The 22,197-nt window shown below is 44.1% G+C and overlaps 1 protein-coding gene across 2 annotated transcripts in view; it reads left to right on the plus strand.

The window, feature by feature from the left end:
• The window catches only part of MAP2K2 (mitogen-activated protein kinase kinase 2), a 1,901,538-nt gene that overhangs the window by 764,049 nt on the left and 1,115,292 nt on the right, over positions 1-22,197 (plus strand). For both annotated transcript variants that reach the window (XM_044055499.1, XM_044055501.1), the window contains exon 5: positions 6,736-6,787. In XM_044055499.1, the coding sequence (XP_043911434.1) occupies positions 6,736-6,787 (52 nt within the window). The remainder of the gene's footprint in view (positions 1-6,735; positions 6,788-22,197) is intronic.

Here is a 22,197-nt window from a genome sequence, read left to right on the forward strand (position 1 = left end):
ATGCCTCTGATCAGGTAGGTAAGCATTCCTTGCAGTGTGGCTTTGATGCTCTTCAGGCTTCCTCCAGGGTGGCTGCCACTGGTTCAGTTATTCGTAGGCACGCCTGGCTTAAGGATCAGAATTTGTCAGAGCATGTTAAAGCTCGAATTTTGGATGCTCCCCTCCAATCTGAAGTTCTTTTTGGTTCTCCTGTGGAGTCAGTTTTGAAGAAAATGGAAGACAAGGCTAAGTCCATGCAGACAGTTAAGGAATTTTTACAAGTGCAGCCCCCTAAGTTTAGCAGAAATTGGCCTGCAAAAGGATGGGCTTATCCTTCTTCCGATTACCAGTCTAAGGGCAGATCTAGACGTGGTAGGGGCAGAGCTCACGCTCAGGGTTCTTTCAGACCTAGGACGTGGAGTTCTCCTGCACAATCTTCTGGTGAGGGCAGGGGTCAGCCTTTTCGTAAACAGACCCAATGACCTGTTTCTCCAGCTGCCAGATTCCTCCTGTCTGGCAGCTCCTCTAGGAGGAAAGTTGGCACTTTTCAAGCAAAATTGGCTTTTGGTCACCCAGGACAAATGGGTGTTGGACATTATAGATCGAGGCTACAAGTTTTATTTTCACACCTTGCCTCCTTTCAAAGGCATGCCGGACGTACCTCCTCAGCAAAAGCTGGAGGTTCACAAACAGATTTCTTTACTTTTAAAAATGGGGGCTATTCAGGTGGTACCTCCGTCAGAAGTAGGCCTAGGATTTTATTCTCGCCTGTTCCTTGTGCCAAAGAAGGGGAACACTTGGAGGCCTATTCTGGATTTGTCTATTCTCAACACATACCTAGACATCCCAAAATTCAAGATGTTAACTTTACAGCAACTTCTGCCTCTGCTAGGCAAAGATCACTGGATGGTAACTCTGGATCTCAAAGAGGCTTATCTTCACATTCCTATCAGGTTCCTGCGTTTTCGGGCTGGTACTTTTCATTATCAGTTCTCTGCATTGCCCTTTGGCTTATCTACTGCGCCCAGGGTGTTCACAAAGGTCCTGGCTCCTGTGATAGCCTTCTTAAGACTAAGAGGAATACAAATTTACCCTTATCTGGACGATTGCCTGATTCTTGCTCAAGACAAAGTCAAGTTACTTCAGCATCTACAGTATGTAATGGCAGTGTTAAGGTGCCTAGGGTATTCTGTGAACGAAACAAAGTCCAGTCTAGTACCCTCTCAGGACATGTGCTTTCTGGGTGTGAGACTGAATACAGCCTCTCAGATGGCTTTTCTGACCCCGGACAAACAAAGAAATCTTCCCCTATACTTTCAGCAATTATCCCTATTGTCCAAGCTGACTGCAAGGACAGTCCTTCAAGCCTTGGGATTCATGGCATCTTGTATTCTGGTACTTCCCAATGCCAAACTACATATGAGGAAGCTACAATGGTATCTCAAAAGTGTATGGACTCAACACTGCCACGATTTGGACACTGTCATTCAGATAATACCTTGCATCCAAAGGGAATTTTTGTGGTGGGCTCAGGAATGTCACCTAAACAAGGGACTCTCTGTGACCCGACCAGAGGCGAGTCAGATCTTAACGACAGATGCCTCGGACATGGCTTGGGGAGCACATTTCAATGGGAGATGGGTTCAAGACACATGGCCTCCCAGACTACAGCATTTGCATATCAACATGAAGGAGATGTTAGCAGTCCAATTTGCACTGATGGCTTTCAAGGATCTCCTTCAACCGGGACAGGTGTTGATTCAAACAGACAACACAACAGTCATGTGGTACATCAACAAGCAGGGGGGAACCCATTAGTACCCTCTTTGCAGACAAGCTATGATTTTGTGGGAGACTGCTCTGAGTTTGCACCTCACTCTTCAAGCAAGGTTTCTGCCAGGAGCACAGAACTCTTTAGCAGATGTTTTGAGCAGGCAAATGGTGGATCCCCACGAGTGGAAATTGGATCCTCATGTATTTCAACAGTTGACAGTGGCTTGGGGAACTCCAGACATAGATCTGTTTGCGTCCCCACAAAATTTCCAGCTGCCAAAATTTTGCACAAAGATGTTTCACCCAAAAGCTTGGAAAGTGGATGCTCTATCTTTTAGTTGGAACAACCTTCACGTCTATGGCTTTCCTCCTCTGCCTCTCCTTCCCAAGGTGCTCTTGAAGGTCAGACAGGACAAGCCTTGCATGATCCTTATAGCTCCAGATTGGCCATGTCAGCACTGGTACCCTTTGCTGAGGAGTTTAGTTCGGGTGCCTCCTTGGCCTTTGCCAACAATTCCACACCTTTTGTCTCAGGCATGCAATCATTTCCTCAATGTCAGGATACAGTTCCTGCATCTGACAGCCTGGCATATTCTGTTTTAGACCCTGGGGGGTCGCAGCTTCCTCAACAAGTTTTAAATGTCATTTTGGAAGCCAGGCGGCCTAGTACAAGGAAAGTTTATGCTGATAAATGGAGGAGATTTTTTCTTTGGAGCACAGCAAAGAGCTTTGATGTTTCAAGGCCTAATTTGAGTGTTACACTACAGTACCTTACAGAATTATTAGACAAGGGTTTGTCTTTCTCCTCCGTGAAAGTTCATGCTGCAGCCATTTCTGCTCACTATTACTGTGACCCCCCATTATTTTCTCACCCTTTGTTTAAGCAATTTCTTAGAGGGGCAAAGAACATAAGACCCCCACGTAGAGCACCTACTCCTTCCTGGGATCTCAATTTTGTGTTGGAAAAGCTCACTTTACCTCCTTTTGAACCTGCAGCTACATCCGGGTTGAAGTTTTTGTCTTGGAAGACTGCTTTTTTGTTGGCCATTACGTCTGCTAGGAGGGTATCTGAATTACAGGCTCTAATGGCAGTTGAACCCTTCCTAATATTTCATAAGGATAGGGTATCCTTGCGTACTAACCCTACTTTTATGCCTAAAGTTGTTTCTGATGTGGCCTTGAACCAATCTATTCATTTGCCTACTTTTTATGCTGATCCCCAAAATAAAGGGGAAAAAATTTTGCACTGTTTGCATATTCACAGGCAGTTACGTTATTATTTGAGCAGAACTAAAGGGTTCAGGCAGTCTCAACAGTAATTCATTTCTTTTGCCTTGGGTTCACAAGGAAAACCTGTTTCAAAGCAAACTATTTCTAAGTGGATTAGCCATTGTATTGCTTTTTGTTATTCTCATCATGGAAAGGAGGTTCTGGCTGGGATTAGACCTCATTCCATTAGGGCTACTGCCACTTCTACTGCTTTTTTAAGGGGAGTAGCTACTAAGGATATTTTGGAGGCAGCTACTTGGAGTTCAGTGCACACTTTTTCTAAACATTACCATCTCCCTCTTTATTCCAAATCTAGGGCTGGGTTTGCCACTGCAGTTTTACAGGGCATGTTGGCAGCTCCTAATGCTATCTGATTTTGCCAACCTCCCTTACCTTTGCTTTGGGATTCTACCCACAGGTTATGACTGCAGCAATGTGAGACGAAGAACATAGTACAGTTTTGTACCTACCATAAATGTAGATGTTCGAGGATCCACATTGCTGCAGTCCAATTTACCCTCCCTCCTTCCTCTCTGTAGTTTAGGGTTGCTGTGTTGCTTTTGGGGTAATTATTTTTTCTGTCATTGGTGGTTGGGTATTTTCTATTTTTGGCTATGGCCTTTCTTTTTTAGGCCTTCTGACATCTGGGGCAAGAAAGACTGAGGATATGGCGTCGGTCATGCGCTTTAGTACCACTGCGTACTGACATCAGATCTGAGCGACTATGACCAACGCCAGCCTAACACTTTGGTATTCGGGCCGACCGAGGACAGCGGACTACCCACAGGTTATGACTGCAGCAATGTGGATCCTCGAACTACATTTATGGTAGGTACAAAACTGTACTTTTTCTTTCCTAAATTTGCAAACAGAGGTGAATATATGTTGAATTTATTGGATGTCCACAAACAGTTATGTTTTTACCTACAAAAACAAAAGAAGTTAGAAAGACAGACCAATTATCTGTGTCCTTTGCAGATTCTACGTTGGGAAAATCAAGTTGCAAAGGTAGCTTTAGCCAGATGGCTAACTGATTGCATATCATTTTTCTACAACAAATTGGATTTATCCGTACCATAACCTCTAAGAGCTTATTCAGCTAGGTCCATGGCAACTTTTTCACTGTACATATATATATATATATATATATATATATATATATATATATATATATATATATATATATATATATAGGCCTTCCATGGATGATGTGTGTTTTATATATATATATATATATATATATATATATATATAGGCCTTCCGTGGATGATGTGTGCGGCTGCAATTTGGGCCAATCCTCATATCTTTATTACTCATTACAAACTAGATCTGGTCTCGAGGGGAAGAGCAACCTTTGGCTGTAATGTGCTGAGGAATATCCTTCCGTAGAGTCCACCTGGGAATTTAGGGAGCTGGGGACGGTGTCCCATATGTAGAGAATGTAATGAAAATTACCATCAGATAAAGAAGTTATGTATTTCCCATAATATTCCATCTGTATTGTCCATTTTCATTCTCCTTCAACTCCCCCGCCCAGCAACCCTCATCCTTTCATTATGGACTTCTGGGAGAACGAGAGATTATAAGGACACCACTGTGTCTCATGTTCAGTTCCAGATAATGGAATATTCTGTTGAGAATAGTATACAAATATTTCTTTGTCAACCAGCAAACAAGATCTGAGGTCTGTTAGGGGTTGGTGCATTATGGGTAGGGAGGAGCTCAAGAACCTTTTGGTCACCACAGGCTATAGTAATGGCTGAGTCAGATCCGACCCCTTATGCTGAGGAAGAATGAAAGTGGACAGCACAGATGGAACATTATGGTAAGTTCATAGCTTCTTTTTTTCTAGAATCAGGACTGGATTCACTAAGGCTGTTCTGCAGGGTATTCTGATTCAACTCCCTCCACCTGTACTACTTGAGCTTTTGGAATTGTGAGCAACACTACTAAAGTGATGGGAAGAGCATAGTACAGTTACGTAGATAACCTAACAGAACAGTGCATGTCTGAATACATCTCAGTTCTACTACATGTACTCTCCCTTCACACAGACATTTTCTCTGGCCAGAGAGGTATATATTTTCCCTTTTATAGATCTTTTTTCCACCCTGTATTTCATTCTAGGAATTTACTTGGAGCTGTATGTTTCAGCTTCTTATCCAAGGGAGAAAAAGCTCTGAGTTTTTGGCTTGTCCATAGGTCTGCCTTGTACTAGGCCATCAGCTCGTGGTAAGGACAAATGTATGGCATGTGAAGTGGCATGTGAAGGAGCCTGAGGCTTTGTAGACTGGATGGATGAACTGGTGTCCTAGCAGATAAGTCCTGTTTATTTGGAATACTGCACTGTGATGTATTTGAACATCTGCCATTATCATAAGTTACCTACACATCTGTGCTTTCTGCTTGTGTATTTTATTCGGTAGTGATCTGGGTTCCCGTAGGGTCCAGCAAGCAAGAATCTTGATAGAGGTTTATGAATTTAATTTCTGTAGGCAACTAGGATGGGTTTATTTAAATATTCACTTAATCAGGAATGCTTTAAAATGTTTTCATTTTATTTTATTTTTGTTTTATTCAGGGGTGTTGTGTTTAATAATTTTCTGTATTGTGAAGCATTTTTCGCAAAAGTATTCCTTATTCCTTGGGTGGATTAGTGTCCTTGTTTCATATACTTCAAATGACGTTAAGTCGTCGAGAAATAGAGAGCTTGTTGTGTCTTTCGGCTTTTCCTGGTTAGGGGTCGCCACAGCGGAACTCAGGTCCGCTAATGATTGGCAGTTGATTTTTACGTGCTGAGTTGCTGGCCCTAACACACAACCTTCAACGAAGGTACACCCATTCACGCATGTCTCCACAGAAGATGCTCTAGCTGAGAATCGAACGGGACAACGTCTTGCTGTGAGGCGGCAACGCTACCGCAGCACCACCACCGCGGATATATCGAGGAATAAAGAGCACTTCTGACTTATTCCTCCCAAAGGGGGGGGGTCTTGTGTACCTAGATAGACACCTCAGCTTGAAATCAGTTTGGTTACTTATTCTAATCAGGATTTTTGTAATGTGAATTAGGGATAGAGAGAAGTCTGTCCATGGACTTTAAAGGATGTGCCTCTGTGCATTAAAATTTATGGACGCACCTGACACTTGCCCTACTGTGATATCACTGATGTTTAAATTTACTTTAAAAGTTCAGTGGCATGATTGTACGGAAAGTGCTATTTTTAATGTTTGTTTTTTTTTTCTCTCTTAAAAGCAGCATCCAAACATGTTCACTGGTGATGTGAAAATGCTGATGTAGTGTGAAGGTAATAAAATGTATATGATCAATACAGTTTAATCTTAACTTGCCACCATCAGGTTGTTCTGACGTGTATTAGTCACAGTTGCGTCTGGAATATAGGGTGGTCTTTCAGATGTAATACTGTACTAATTACATGTTTCAGGGAGTGTAATATTTATGAAGATAAACTACCCACGTCATCATCACTGTGTTCATGACTATGTATATTTGTGTGTGGATGCATGAGTGTGGCTGTCAAATGGGTAACTGCTCTGGTAGTGGGATGATTACCGTCAGCTCTCAGTTTGCCGTTCATCTGCTGCGGAATTGATTTTACTATTGTAACAGTTGCCATTGTTCATCTGCTGCGGAATTGGTTTTCCTCTAGTAACAGTATTGAAATTCTTTTCTGTACTTCTTGTGGTTTGCAGGTTCTCAGAGGCTTGGCATATTTGAGGGAAAAACATCAGATCATGCATCGAGGTAAGCACCACAGTATCACTTTCCAGATTGTATTTGCCACTTTTTCCTTTTGTTTGCATTTTATGTTGTATCCGTTTCATAACTTGTTGGAAATGAAAAAGTACCATGGTTAAGAGCTACTTGACCTCTGGAGGAAACATGGAACATGTAATGACCAATATGTGGTTAAGACTCATAATGAGCAAATAATGGTTTGCCTCTAAAGAGAGCCAGGTCAGAGCTGTACCAATTGCACACTGTTTTTTTTCACTGCATTGAGGTTCCATGCTAGACCTGTTTCATCTACTTAGCAGTGTGTTAGTGCAGAAGCACTCCTCTTTTCTTTTTGTCTCATTATTTAGTAGCATGTAAGTTTGTCCCATGTAGCAGGCCCTTTGAGTTAAAAGAGGCTGCTGCCAAAGGAAAAGGCAAGGGACCTCCTGCCAGGGATAGCCCAACATCCAGCTAGTATACCAAAGCCTTTAGTATTTACAGCTGTCATACATCACAAGTGTGCTCCTTGCACATAAAGGTGAAGTACAGATGCACACTTCAGAACTTCTTTGTTGCCAGTCTGAATGCCGTCGTTGAACGTCGGTCTGAACACGTTTCTTCTGTGCTGGGTAATGAGATGTGCCCCATTGGGGTTTCTCCTCATCTTATTTTTCTTTAGTATTGATTGGTTTCATGTCACCCAGAAAGGGAAAATGTCATTGTGGGAGGCAGAGTCCTGTAAAGACCATCACAGCCAATGCCTATTTTGTTTGGGTGGTTCCCACTATCATACACAGTGTTCTATCTGCCAAGATTTTTGTCCCTAAGACTCTCCATAGTCATCTGTCCTCCGTATTTGTTTTACCTATAAAACCAGTATCTTAAGCTGTTGGCTGAAGGTGCTATGGTGGAGTCTTCCCTTCCCAAGGATCAGTCATTTGCCAAGATAAAGGCCAAAACACTTAGGCCTGATGCAGCTACTGTCCAGCCTCCTCTAGATGCCTCTCTTGAGGCTAGTGAAAACCCAGAGGATTATCTAGTGGTTGCTTTAGATTCCTCTACAGCAACCCCGTTGGAGGCCAGCATGAATCCTACTCCTCACACATCCTTGGAGGCTTTGCAGACATCCACTCCAGACATTGAGGGGGAACCTCTGCTGATTACATCGGCGGGTCCGAGGGGGATTCAACAGATTTTAGTAAGGGAGGAGATCCTTACTACTCTTATTGAGTGTCGCTAAGGGTCTGACCCTCCTAGTGTGCTTCCTGCAGACATCCAGCAGAAGACCAAGCATCTTTACCTGGCATTTAAGGATCCCCAACATGAGTGGCAGGATTTTACTCAGGAATTGTTTAATGCTTTGCTTGCTTTAGAGCCCCCTCAAGGGGTATCTGTGCCTATCCCTCCCTGGTCTTCACTTCTCTTAAAAGACCCATGGAACTTGGTTCCTCTGAGGATCAGGACTCGGGTGATGAGTCCGTAGCTTCTTATTCTTTCGGCTTTTCCCAGTTAGGGGTCACCACAGCGGATCACCTGTCCGCTCATGATTGGCAGTGGAGTTTTACGGTGTTGAGTTGCCAGCCCGGCGCCCAACCTTCCACTGAAGGCACACACACGCACACACTCACACCTAGGGCCAATTTGGAGTGTCCAATCCACCTATAGCATGTCTTTGGGATGTGGGAGGAAACCGGAGCACCCGGAGGAAACCCACGTGACCACAGGGAGGACATGCAGACTCTGCACAGAAGGCACCCCAGTCGAGGATCGAGCTAGAAAACCTCTTGCTGTGAGGTGACAGTGCTAACCTCTGCACCACCGTGGCCACCCACGATGAGTCCGTAGCTTACTCTTCATAAATCCCAACCCACTTGGTTTATGATTCAGAGAAAAAGGATTCTGTCAGTCCAGACTCCTCCTTTGGAGGAACACTTTTTTGAGGAATGATGGAATTCTTTAAGTGGGATTGCTTTCAAGTTTCTAATATTCATAAAAGGCATTATGAGCTCCTTCCAAAGCTTCTGCTGCTCCCCCATATGAAACTGATTTTTGTGTCTGGTGCCTCTCTCAAAACCAGGATCCCTTTATCTGTGCAGGTTCCCATGTTTCTGTCTTGTTCGTGTGATTTGTTCCATGCTGGGTTGCATATTCTTCTGTTAAAGCTCTACTGTCACCATTTTCTACTTGTCTGCCCTTAGCTCCTCCTCTGGCCTCTAGATTTGAAGTCACGCAATTTCTTAAAGGCATCCTTCATATCAGGACCCAGGAAGTCTCTTCCTCCTTCTTGAGACGTAAGGTTTATCCTTCAAAAATGTACTTAGGCTCCTTTTGAGCCTGCTTCTTCAGCTTCTTACAACATTGTCCTTAGAAGACTGTTCTTTTATCCCTCACTTCAGCTAACAGAGTATCTGAGCTTTAGGCTGTCATGCCTTTCCTCCCTTTTTATTTTTTCACAGAGACAGGGTGTCTCTTCATACTAATCCTTCTTTAATGCCCAAGGTGGTCAGTGATCTCTTGATCAGTCAGTCAGTTTGCCTTCCTTTTTTGCATTCTCCACAGTCTGCCAGTGGGAAGGTTCTTCAGACTTTGGATTTGCATAGGCAGCTCAGATGTTATTTAGATAAAATTAAGGACATTCACAAATCTGAACAACCTCTTGTTTCCTTTCTTCCAAGATCTTTGGGTTTGGCTGTTTCTAAGCAAACCATCTCATCCTGGATTTGTGAGGCCATTTCTTTTTGTTGTTCTTTTCATTGTGAATGTCTTTCCTCATCTGCTCTGCCCTGTTCTTCTTGCCCTCCTGGTTGGGATCCTTTTCTTTTCCCTCCTCCTGGATGCACATGTACTTCCTGGTCCCTAGGGACATTCTGTTCCTCCTGGGACTTTTCAGTTCTGATGCGTGTGCGGCCATACATTACCATTATGCTGCATGCCTTGCGTGGGGAGCATACGTGTGACGTACACTTCCTGTAAATACTAAAAGTTTTGGTTTACTGGCTGGATGTTGGGCTCTCCTTGGCAGGCGATCCTCTACATAAGGAATACTGATAGAGAGAATCTTTAAGAGGCTGGCTTCAACCTCTGTTCCATTCCAGTTCTTCGTTTTTTGTGTGAAATTCTCATGCTCATATGATTGTGTGCCCTATGCCAACATGTATACCACTGCCAAACTGCACCTAGTCTTTGAAGCCACCAGGTTACTGATACGATGACAGACTCACTCTCAGTTCTGGTTGCATGATGTCCTAGTCTTTGAACCCAACAGGTTACTGGTCCGATGACAGGCTCACCCTCAGTTCTGGTTTGCACTATGTCCTAATCTTTGAACCCACCAGGTTGCTGATACAGTGACAGGCTCACTCTCAGTTCTGGCTTGCACTATGTGAAACATCCCACATTTGATCCCCAAAGCAGTGACACCTGAGTGTTTGTGTGGCTGAAAACCAAGACTACACAAGCAATTCTTGTCTTTACTGCCTGGGAGAGGAGCACTATATGACGAGCGTTAGTGCTTGTGATTCCCATGTGTTAGACCCAGGCTGGGAGAGGAGCACTATATGACAAGCATTAGTGCTTGTGATTCCCATGTGTTAGACCCAGGCTGGGAGAGGAGCACTATATGACAAGCATTAGTGCTTGTGATTCCCATGTGTTAGACCCAGGCTGGGAGAGGAGCACTATATGACGAGCGTTAGTGCTTGTGATTCCCATGTGTTAGACCCAGGCTGGGAGAGGAGCACTATATGACGAGCGTTAGTGCTTGTGATTCCCATGTGTTAGACCCAGGCTGGGAGAGGAGCACTATATGACCAGCATTAGTGCTTGTGATTCCCATGTGTTAGACCCAGGCTGGGAGAGGAGCACTATATGACAAGCATTAGTGCTTGTGATTCCCATGTGTTAGACCCAGGCTGGGAGAGGAGCACTATATGACCAGCATTAGTGCTTGTGATTCCCATGTGTTAGACCCAGGCTGGGAGAGGAGCACTATATGACGAGCGTTAGTGCTTGTGATTCCCATGTGTTAGACCCAGGCTGGGAGAGGAGCACTATATGACGAGCATTAGTGCTTGTGATTCCCATGTGTTAGACCCAGGCTGGGAGAGGAGCACTATATGACGAGCATTAGTGCTTGTGATTCCCATGTGTTAGACCCAGGCTGGGAGAGGAGCACTATATGACGAGCATTAGTGCTTGTGATTCCCATGTGTTAGACCCAGGCTGGGAGAGGAGCACTATATGACCAGCATTAGTGCTTGTGATTCCCATGTGTTAGACCCAGGCTGGGAGAGGAGCACTATATGACCAGCATTAGTGCTTGTGATTCCCATGTGTTAGACCCAGGCTGGGAGAGGAGCACTATATGACGAGCGTTAGTGCTTGTGATTCCCATGTGTTAGACCCAGGCTGGGAGAGGAGCACTATATGACGAGCGTTAGTGCTTGTGATTCCCATGTGTTAGACCCAGGCTGGGAGAGGAGCACTATATGACGAGCGTTAGTGCTTGTGATTCCCATGTGTTAGACCCAGGCTGGGAGAGGAGCACTATATGACCAGCATTAGTGCTTGTGATTCCCATGTGTTAGACCCAGGCTGGGAGAGGAGCACTATATGACGAGTGCTTGTGATTCCCATGTGTTAGACCCAGGCTGGGAGAGGAGCACTATATGACCAGCATTAGTGCTTGTGATTCCCATGTGTTAGACCCAGGCTGGGAGAGGAGCACTATATGACGAGCGTTAGTGGTTGTGATTCCCATGTGTTAGACCCAGGCTGGGAGAGGAGCACTATATGACGAGCATTAGTGCTTGTGATTCCCATGTGTTAGACCCAGGCTGGGAGAGGAGCACTATATGACCAGCGTTAGTGCTTGTGATTCCCATGTGTTAGACCCAGGCTGGGAGAGGAGCACTATATGACGAGCGTTAGTGCTTGTGATTCCCATGTGTTAGACCCAGGCTGGGAGAGGAGCACTATATGACAAGCATTAGTGCTTGTGATTCCCATGTGTTAGACCCAGGCTGAAAGAGGAGCACTATATGACAAGCATTAGTGCTTGTGATTCCCATGTGTTAGACCCAGGCTGGGAGAGGAGCACTATATGACCAGCATTAGTGCTTGTGATTCCCATGTGTTAGACCCAGGCTGGGAGAGGAGCACTATATGACAAGCATTAGTGCTTGTGATTCCCATGTGTTAGACCCAGGCTGGGAGAGGAGCACTATATGACGAGCGTTAGTGCTTGTGATTCCCATGTGTTAGACCCAGGCTGGGAGAGGAGCACTATATGACCAGCATTAGTGCTTGTGATTCCCATGTGTTAGACCCAGGCTGGGAGAGGAGCACTATATGACGAGCATTAGTGCTTGTGATTCCCATGTGTTAGACCCAGGCTGGGAGAGGAGCACTATATGACGAGCGTTAGTGCTTGTGATTCCCATGTGTTAGACCCAGGCTGGGAGAGGAGCACTATATGACAAGCATTAGTGCTTGTGATTCCCATGTGTTAGACCCAGGCTGGGAGAGGAGCACTATATGACGAGCGTTAGTGCTTGTGATTCCCATGTGTTAGACCCAGGCTGGGAGAGGAGCACTATATGACTAGCGTTAGTGCTTGTGATTCCCATGTGTTAGACCCAGGCTGGGAGAGGAGCACTATATGACGAGCGTTAGTGCTTGTGATTCCCATGTGTTAGACCCAGGCTGGGAGAGGAGCACTATATGACAAGCATTAGTGCTTGTGATTCCCATGTGTTAGACCCAGGCTGGGAGAGGAGCACTATATGACCAGCATTAGTGCTTGTGATTCCCATGTGTTAGACCCAGGCTGGGAGAGGAGCACTATATGACAAGCATTAGTGCTTGTGATTCCCATGTGTTAGACCCAGGCTGGGAGAGGAGCACTATATGGCGTTAGTGCTTGTGATTCCCATGTGTTAGACCCAGGCTGGGAGAGGAGCACTATATGACAAGCATTAGTGCTTGTGATTCCCATGTGTTAGACCCAGGCTGGGAGAGGAGCACTATATGACCAGCATTAGTGCTTGTGATTCCCATGTGTTAGACCCAGGCTGGGAGAGGAGCACTATATGACAAGCATTAGTGCTTGTGATTCCCATGTGTTAGACCCAGGCTGGGAGAGGAGCACTATATGACGAGCGTTAGTGCTTGTGATTCCCATGTGTTAGACCCAGGCTGGGAGAGGAGCACTATATGACGAGCGTTAGTGCTTGTGATTCCCATGTGTTAGACCCAGGCTGGGAGAGGAGCACTATATGACCAGCATTAGTGCTTGTGATTCCCATGTTTTAGACCCAGGCTGGGAGAGGAGCACTATATGACAAGCATTAGTGCTTGTGATTCCCATGTGTTAGACCCAGGCTGGGAGAGGAGCACTATATGACCAGCATTAGTGCTTGTGATTCCCATGTGTTAGACCCAGGCTGGGAGAGGAGCACTATATGACGAGCGTTAGTGCTTGTGATTCCCATGTGTTAGACCCAGGCTGGGAGAGGAGCACTATATGACGAGCATTAGTGCTTGTGATTCCCATGTGTTAGACCCAGGCTGGGAGAGGAGCACTATATGACGAGCATTAGTGCTTGTGATTCCCATGTGTTAGACCCAGGCTGGGAGAGGAGCACTATATGACGAGCATTAGTGCTTGTGATTCCCATGTGTTAGACCCAGGCTGGGAGAGGAGCACTATATGACAAGCATTAGTGCTTGTGATTCCCATGTGTTAGACCCAGGCTGGGAGAGGAGCACTATATGACAAGCGTTAGTGCTTGTGATTCCCATGTGTTAGACCCAGGCTGGGAGAGGAGCACTATATGACGAGCGTTAGTGCTTGTGATTCCCATGTGTTAGACCCAGGCTGGGAGAGGAGCACTATATGACGAGCGTTAGTGCTTGTGATTCCCATGTGTTAGACCCAGGCTGGGAGAGGAGCACTATATGACAAGCGTTAGTGCTTGTGATTCCCATGTGTTAGACCCAGGCTGGGAGAGGAGCACTATATGACAAGCATTAGTGCTTGTGATTCCCATGTGTTAGACCCAGGCTGGGAGAGGAGCACTATATGACCAGCATTAGTGCTTGTGATTCCCATGTGTTAGACCCAGGCTGGGAGAGGAGCACTATATGACGCGTTAGTGCTTGTGATTCCCATGTGTTAGACCCAGGCTGGGAGAGGAGCACTATATGACGAGCATTAGTGCTTGTGATTCCCATGTGTTAGACCCAGGCTGGGAGAGGAGCACTATATGACCAGCATTAGTGCTTGTGATTCCCATGTGTTAGACCCAGGCTGGGAGAGGAGCACTATATGACCAGCATTAGTGCTTGTGATTCCCATGTGTTAGACCCAGGCTGGGAGAGGAGCACTATATGACGAGCATTAGTGCTTGTGATTCCCATGTGTTAGACCCAGGCTGGGAGAGGAGCACTATATGACCAGCATTAGTGCTTGTGATTCCCATGTGTTAGACCCAGGCTGGGAGAGGAGCACTATATGACCAGCATTAGTGCTTGTGATTCCCATGTGTTAGACCCAGGCTGGGAGAGGAGCACTATATGACCAGCATTAGTGCTTGTGATTCCCATGTGTTAGACCCAGGCTGGGAGAGGAGCACTATATGACGAGCGTTAGTGCTTGTGATTCCCATGTGTTAGACCCAGGCTGGGAGAGGAGCACTATATGACGAGCGTTAGTGCTTGTGATTCCCATGTGTTAGACCCAGGCTGGGAGAGGAGCACTATATGACCAGCATTAGTGCTTGTGATTCCCATGTGTTAGACCCAGGCTGGGAGAGGAGCACTATATGACAAGCATTAGTGCTTGTGATTCCCATGTGTTAGACCCAGGCTGGGAGAGGAGCACTATATGACCAGCATTAGTGCTTGTGATTCCCATGTGTTAGACCCAGGCTGGGAGAGGAGCACTATATGACGAGCGTTAGTGGTTGTGATTCCCATGTGTTAGACCCAGGCTGGGAGAGGAGCACTATATGACGAGCATTAGTGCTTGTGATTCCCATGTGTTAGACCCAGGCTGGGAGAGGAGCACTATATGACCAGCGTTAGTGCTTGTGATTCCCATGTGTTAGACCCAGGCTGGGAGAGGAGCACTATATGACGAGCGTTAGTGCTTGTGATTCCCATGTGTTAGACCCAGGCTGGGAGAGGAGCACTATATGACCAGCATTAGTGCTTGTGATTCCCATGTGTTAGACCCAGGCTGAAAGAGGAGCACTATATGAGAAGCATTAGTGCTTGTGATTCCCATGTGTTAGACCCAGGCTGGGAGAGGAGCACTATATGACCAGCATTAGTGCTTGTGATTCCCATGTGTTAGACCCAGGCTGGGAGAGGAGCACTATATGACAAGCATTAGTGCTTGTGATTCCCATGTGTTAGACCCAGGCTGGGAGAGGAGCACTATATGACGAGCGTTAGTGCTTGTGATTCCCATGTGTTAGACCCAGGCTGGGAGAGGAGCACTATATGACGAGCGTTAGTGCTTGTGATTCCCATGTGTTAGACCCAGGCTGGGAGAGGAGCACTATATGACCAGCGTTAGTGCTTGTGATTCCCATGTGTTAGACCCAGGCTGGGAGAGGAGCACTATATGACAAGCATTAGTGCTTGTGATTCCCATGTGTTCGACCCAGGCTAGGAGAGGAGCACTATATGACGAGCGTTAGTGCTTGTGATTCCCATGTGTTAGACCCAGGCTGGGAGAGGAGCACTATATGACAAGCATTAGTGCTTGTGATTCCCATGTGTTCGACCCAGGGCTCAGTTGGAATATAATAAAAAGACCAGCAAACAGAGTTCACTTGATTTTGAATAGGACCTTCTTGTCGCCATGTTGTGATCTCATCCTTGGCAAGAGCAGTGAGGAATAAGTCATCCAGTATTGCAAAGAAGGTGTGGCAGGTGGTAGACCTAGGTTTCTGACCATTGAAAACTCTGATTGGCTGGGCGGTAGTGCCTAGGTGTAGTGTGATTGGGTAGGAATCCACCTTGGAACTGGTACATAGTATCCTAAATAAGATTATTAGAGTTTGAAGTTAGCTTGTTTTTACAAAGGTAGTTCTTGACGTTTCCATACAAAGGAATGTTATTACATTGGGTCCATCAGGAATTTTTTTAATCAATGAGTCCTTGATTCTGAAGCAAAAAAAATGCATTTCCTAATTCCCATAGTAACAGAAGTGAGTGGATAAATACAAGTAGAAGAATCACCTCCAGTGGCATAAAAAGCTTGTGTACATCGCTTGTCTAAGGAAGGTTATCATAGTCAGGTGGGGCTGCTTGCAATGCCATTGTGTTGCATCAGTCGCTGTTTCACAACAGCAGCTTCTTGACATCATGCAGGGAAAACCAAAAGAAAGATAGTTATGAAAGGAGCAATGACTATTAAGAACAGGGGAAAGCGTGCACAAGTACATGTATCTAAAGGGGAGAGACTTGGACCAAAATAGATGTGAAGGGGCATGTATAGAAACCTGTGAGAAAACAAACAACATACATGAAGGTGCTAGATAAGAGGGGGAGTGAGGCAAATGAGCCAGCTGTCTGACAGAGCCCTCACTCAGACAACACACATACTCTGCTTTCTGAAACAGTCGATATTCATGTTCTACTTTTATGTGTCTACGCAATGTTTTGTTAGTAAGGCCACTCAGAAATTTATTTGTTTTTTATGCTTCAGAGCCATGAACTCATATGGTACATCAGGAAGTTTTTTATCAATGTAATAACATTCTTTTGTACATAGATCTAAAGAACTAGCTTTGTAAAAGCAAGATACCCGCAGACTGTAAGCCAGCCATCCATCCATCTAGGCTCGCAAGTTATATCCAACTTCTATCAACCTCTACCATTCATGGAGTTCACTAGATATATGAGTAGGGGACAGAAATAGATTGCCAGGCCTTTCCTCCACATCTCTCTCTCACACTCATTCACGTACTGACATACACACACACACACACACACACACACACACACACACACACTAAACCCAGGGAGAATTTTGAGTTGATAAGTCCACCAACTGCATGTCTTGGGAGGTGGGAGGAAATTGGAGTACCTTGAAGACAGGATGGACATGCAGGCTTCGCAGGAAAGGAAATCCCAGCAGAGAACTAAAGTGCAGAACCTTTTGCTGTGAAGTGACCATGCTAACTATTGCACCCCTGTGCTGCTCACTCAGATTTAGTACATGCATTATTTAGGAAACATTTTATCAGCTCCTGGCTTACTCCCTGCCAGTCACACTATACCTAGGCAGAACCCCCCCCCCAACCAATCAGAGAGAGAGAGTTTTTCTCCTTGTCAGTAATCAGTAACCTTGGCCTACTAGACAGTCACCTACCACTTCTTCACAACACTCTTAGACAACGTATTTCCCCTTTTCTCCAATATGACCTTATTGCTTTTAAGCCACTCGAGTCGGCTCTTGACCAACCCCACTGTCCTTAACTAAATTTGTTTCCTTATTGATATGTTAGTTTTTGAAGACATATGAGGTGGTATTTTTTTTGAAAAAGGACTGACCAGATTCCATAGTTTTTCATATATGAGGTAAAACTTGCAGAATGTTGAAACATGAAATTTGAGGTAGTTTCAGTATGCTGTTAGATTCTGATACTAAAATGAGCACTGGATATGACATACAGGCAGAATAAAGAAACCGCTGAGATATTTGTGTAGGCCACTCATAATGCCCTTAGATTACGCAGGTTAACCAAATTAAACATGCAGTTTTTTTGTTAGTACTTCTTGTCAGATAAATATAAACTGTATAGAACAAAGTTTTATGATGTGACGCAGTTTAATTCAAATAGATGAACAATAGATAAACTAATTGCAACCTAGGTCAAGCAGATTAAAGCAATAAAAGCAGATTAAAACAGGAAAAGTTACAGAAGAAATTATCAGCAGATACCAGAGGTAAAACGTAAGGCAGAGTAGTAGTACTGATGCAAATAGGTTCATAGGTGTGTACTAGGCTAATGGCCCCGGGGCCTTTACAAGCCTAGCCCATAGGATTACCCTGGCATAGTGCCACCCGACCTTAGTTCCCAGTGTCTCTGTCGAGTAGAGCCACTGGAGTGATCCCCGGGGTGATTTTTCTGCTTCCCATCCACTCATCAAGATTTCTCTTGAAGAGGGTCAGCGAAGTACTCTGCTTGACATATATGGGAAGTCTATTCTATATCATGGGCAGTCTCTGGGTTATGAACCTGTCCCTCCAGCATGTTCTGTTGATTGTGGTAATGAGGTTGAGGTCTCTGGAGTGTGTGGTGTGCAGGGATTGGGATTTCTTTAGATGTAGCATTTCTAACAGAGCTGGGTCAGACATGGTTTTGTAAGTCAAGCAGAGATCACCATGCCAAATGGAGCATTGTACTCGATGACTGACCTAATGAGGGAACAGTAGAGGAAGACAACCTCTTTCTTCCTGGATGCAAAACCCTTAGTAATGAGTTGTGCCACATAGAAGGACTTTCTGATCACAGTGGCAATGTGGTGGTCAAAAGAGAGGTTGCTGTCAACCTGTGTTTCCAGATCTCTTATAATGCCTTATGTGTTCAGTGGACTACCATCGATGTGGTAATTCGTGGGAACCGGGTTTTTCCCAAAGGGGATGACGACATATGTTTTGACATTAACACCAGTCGTTGGTCTCAGTGACTATGATATTGACACATTTTTTGGCGTTGACACCAGTCGTTGGTCTGAGTGACTATGATATTGACGCATTTTCTGGCATTGACACCAGTCGTTGGTCTCAGTGACTATGAAATTGACACATTTTCTGGCATTGACACCAGTCGTTGGTCTCAGTGACTATGAAATTGACACATTTTCTGGCATTGACACCAGTCGTTGGTCTCAGTGACTATGAAATTGACACATTTTCTGGCATTGACACCAGTCGTTGGTTTCAGTGACTATGATATTGACACATTTTGTAGCATTGACACCAGTCGTTGGTCTCTGTGACTATGATATTGATGCATTTTTTTGGCGTTGCCACCAGTCGGTCTCAGTGACTATGATATTGATAGTACTTGGCTGTAATGTTGAAAATGCTATCAGATAAGCACCATTTTAAAATAAGGACAGAATAATTAAACACTGAATAGCAAATATGAAAACTAAATAATTAGTAAAAAAAAAAGACTGAGGTACCTTAATCCTCAAATGTCAGGTTACAAAGGTTAAGTGTTGAGCGATCTTTTAAAACCAGTTGTAGTTGGGGCAAACCTCAACAACCCCAGTAGGATGTTGCAGAGAGAGCTCCTTGTTAAGCAAAGGAACATTCACCAGATTAATCCAGGCTGACCCATGTGGCCTGCAGCAGCCTAAGGATGGAAGAGTGTGTGGCACAAGCAGGCTGCTACTGGACAGTGAGTTCCCTAAGGAATGCAAGACCACTGATTGCTTAAGGCAAGATAAACTAGAGCCAGAACGTTGCAGCAATATGCAGCTTAGCTACTAGCCAGTGCAGACTCTGTAGTACTAGTATAGTATGTTTTACCACAGTTACAGCTAGGCTACAGAATTCTGCACCAGCTGCAGAAGGTAAAGCTCTATGTCCATCAGCCTCAGAGTAGTCCAACCAAGCATTCATCACCAGAGGAGGTCTGCAGAGGGAAGGCGGTGCTTTAATGGAGGATATTTCTCAGATGGACACTGGAGAACTTGACAATGTAATGACTGGCTATAAAAACAGCTGTGGAGGTATTGAGTTGTAGCAGATGAATGCCCATCCAGTTGTGGATACTTTTTTTTTTTTTTTTTATTTAAAACAGACATGAAGCCTAAGTAAATGAGAGACGTGTGTGTGCCATCAGTGTAACATTGGAAGTTTAAATCTCTCCTTTAGGTAAACTTAATGAGTAGCAGGGTGTACACAGTAAACAGCAGTAGACTGTAAATTGAACTCTGAGGTATACAATGTATTTGGAGGAGGGGAAAAGAGGTGCCAATTGTAGAGCATGAATCTGAGTAAGAGGCCACACCATTGCCAGACTGCAGCTGAGGTGCTGCAGTAATGACTGAAACAATCTAGCCGGATCTGTTGGTCTGCCTTATCGAATGCTGAAGAAATATTTGAAAGGACCAGAATCAAATAGAAACCGTGATCTGTAGCCACAAGTTGTTAAAAATCTGAACAAGGGCAGTCTCCATACTGTGCCTATACCAAATACCAGATAAGGGTTTGGCTCATATTTTCACCACAGAAGTAAAAATCTGTCTAGGCATAATTTCCTTCTCAGGAACTTTCAAGTCAAATGTGATGTTTGAGATTGGTTTGTAATTATGCAGACCGGAAGCATTTTAAGCCACGCTTCTTAAAAAGTGGAGTAAGCCAAGTTTCATATAATAAAAATGTAAAAATTCCTTTCGTTAGAGACAGCTTAGTGATATGATAAAGGACCAAACCCAACACTTCTAAGGAGAGCATTACAGGTGTGGTAGGAAGACAAAACAGACTGGTAAGCTCATAGGAGTATTAAATATGTACTAATAACAAGGAGAGCTACTGTTAAGCTTGTGGGGGTATTAAACACATACTGATAAGAAGGAGAGCTACTAGTAAGCTCATGGGAGCATTAAATGTGAACTGATAAGGAGAGCTACTAGTATACTCATTTGAGTATTAAACACATACTGATAACAAGGAGATCTACTAGTAAGCTCATGGGAGTATTAAACGCATACTGATAAGCTCATGGGAGTATTAAACGCATACATATAAGCTCATGGGAGTATTAAACATGTACTAATAACAAGGAGACCTTCTAGTAAGCTCATGGGAGTATTAAATCCATACAGATAAACACATGGGAGTATTAATGCATACTGATAACAAGGAGAGCTACTGCTAAGCTCATGGGAGTATTAAATGTGTACTGATGACAAGGAGAGCTACTAGTAAGCTCATGGGAGTATTAAACGCATACTGATAACAAGGAGAGGCTACTAGTAAGCTCATGGGAGTATTAAATACATACTGATAAGCTCATAGGAGTATTAAACCCATACTGATAAGCACATGGGAATATTAAATGCATACTGATAACAAGGAGAGCTACTAATAAGCTCATGGGAGTATTATATGTGTACTGATGACAAGGAGAGCTACTAGTAAGCTCATGGGAGTATTAAATGCATACTGATAAGGAGAGCTACTAGTAAGCACATGGGAGTATTAAATACATACTGATAAGCTCATGGGAGTATTAAACACGTACTAATAACAAGGAGAGCTACTGGTAAGCTCATGGGAGCATTAAACCCATACTGATAAGCACATGGGAGTATTAAATGCATACTGATAAGGAGAGCTACTAGTAAGCTCATGGGAGTATTAAATACATATTGTTAAGCTCATGGGAGTATTAAACACATACTAATAACAAGGAGAGCTACTGGTAAGTTCATGGGAGTACTAAATACATACTGATAAGGGGAGCTACTAGTAAGCTCATGGGAGTATTAAACGCATACTGATAAGCTCATGTGAATATTAAACACGTACTAATAACAAGGAGAGCTACTGGTAAGCTCATGGGGTATTAAACGCATACTGATAAGCTCATGGGAGTATTAAATGCATACTGATAAGGAGAGCTACTAGTAAACTCATGGGAGTAATAAATGCATACTAATAAGGTGAGCTACTGGTAAGCTCATGGGAGTATTAAACGTGTACTAATAACAAGGAGAACTACTGGTAAGCTCATGGTAGTATTAAACACATACTTATAACAAGGGTAGCTACTAGTAAGCTCATGTGAGTATTAAATACATACTGATAACAAGGAGTGCTACTAGTAAGCTCATGGGAGTATTAAATGCATATTGATAAGCTCATGGGAGTATTAAACGCATACTAATAAGAGCTACTGGTAAGCTCATGGGAGTATTAAATGTAGACTGCTAAGCTCATGGGAGTATTAAATGCAGACTGGTAAGCTCATGGGAGTATTAAACGCATACTGATAAGCTCATGGGAGTATTAAACACATACTAATAACAAGGAGAGCTACTAGTAAGTTCATGGGAGTATTAAATGCATACTGATAAGGAAAGCTACTAGTAAGCTTGTGGGAGTATTAAACTCAGTAATAAGGTGAGCTGCTGGTAAGCTCATGGAAGTATTAAATGCATGCTAACAAGGACAGCTACTGGTAAGCTCATGGTAGTATTAAATGCATACTGATAAGGAGAGCTACTAGTATACTCATGTGAGTATTAAACACATACTGATAAGGAGAGCTTCTAGTAAACTCATTGGAGTATTAAAAGCATACTGATAACAAGGAGAGCTACTGGTAAGCTCATGGGAGTATTAAACATGTACTAACAACAAGGAGAGCATCTGATAAGCTCATGGGAGTATTAAATGTGTA

The sequence above is a fragment of the Protopterus annectens genome, chromosome 13.part0 (genome assembly GCF_019279795.1).
Source record: "Protopterus annectens isolate FY-2018-M chromosome 13.part0, PAN1.0, whole genome shotgun sequence".
Lineage (NCBI taxonomy): Eukaryota > Metazoa > Chordata > Ceratodontiformes > Protopteridae > Protopterus > Protopterus annectens.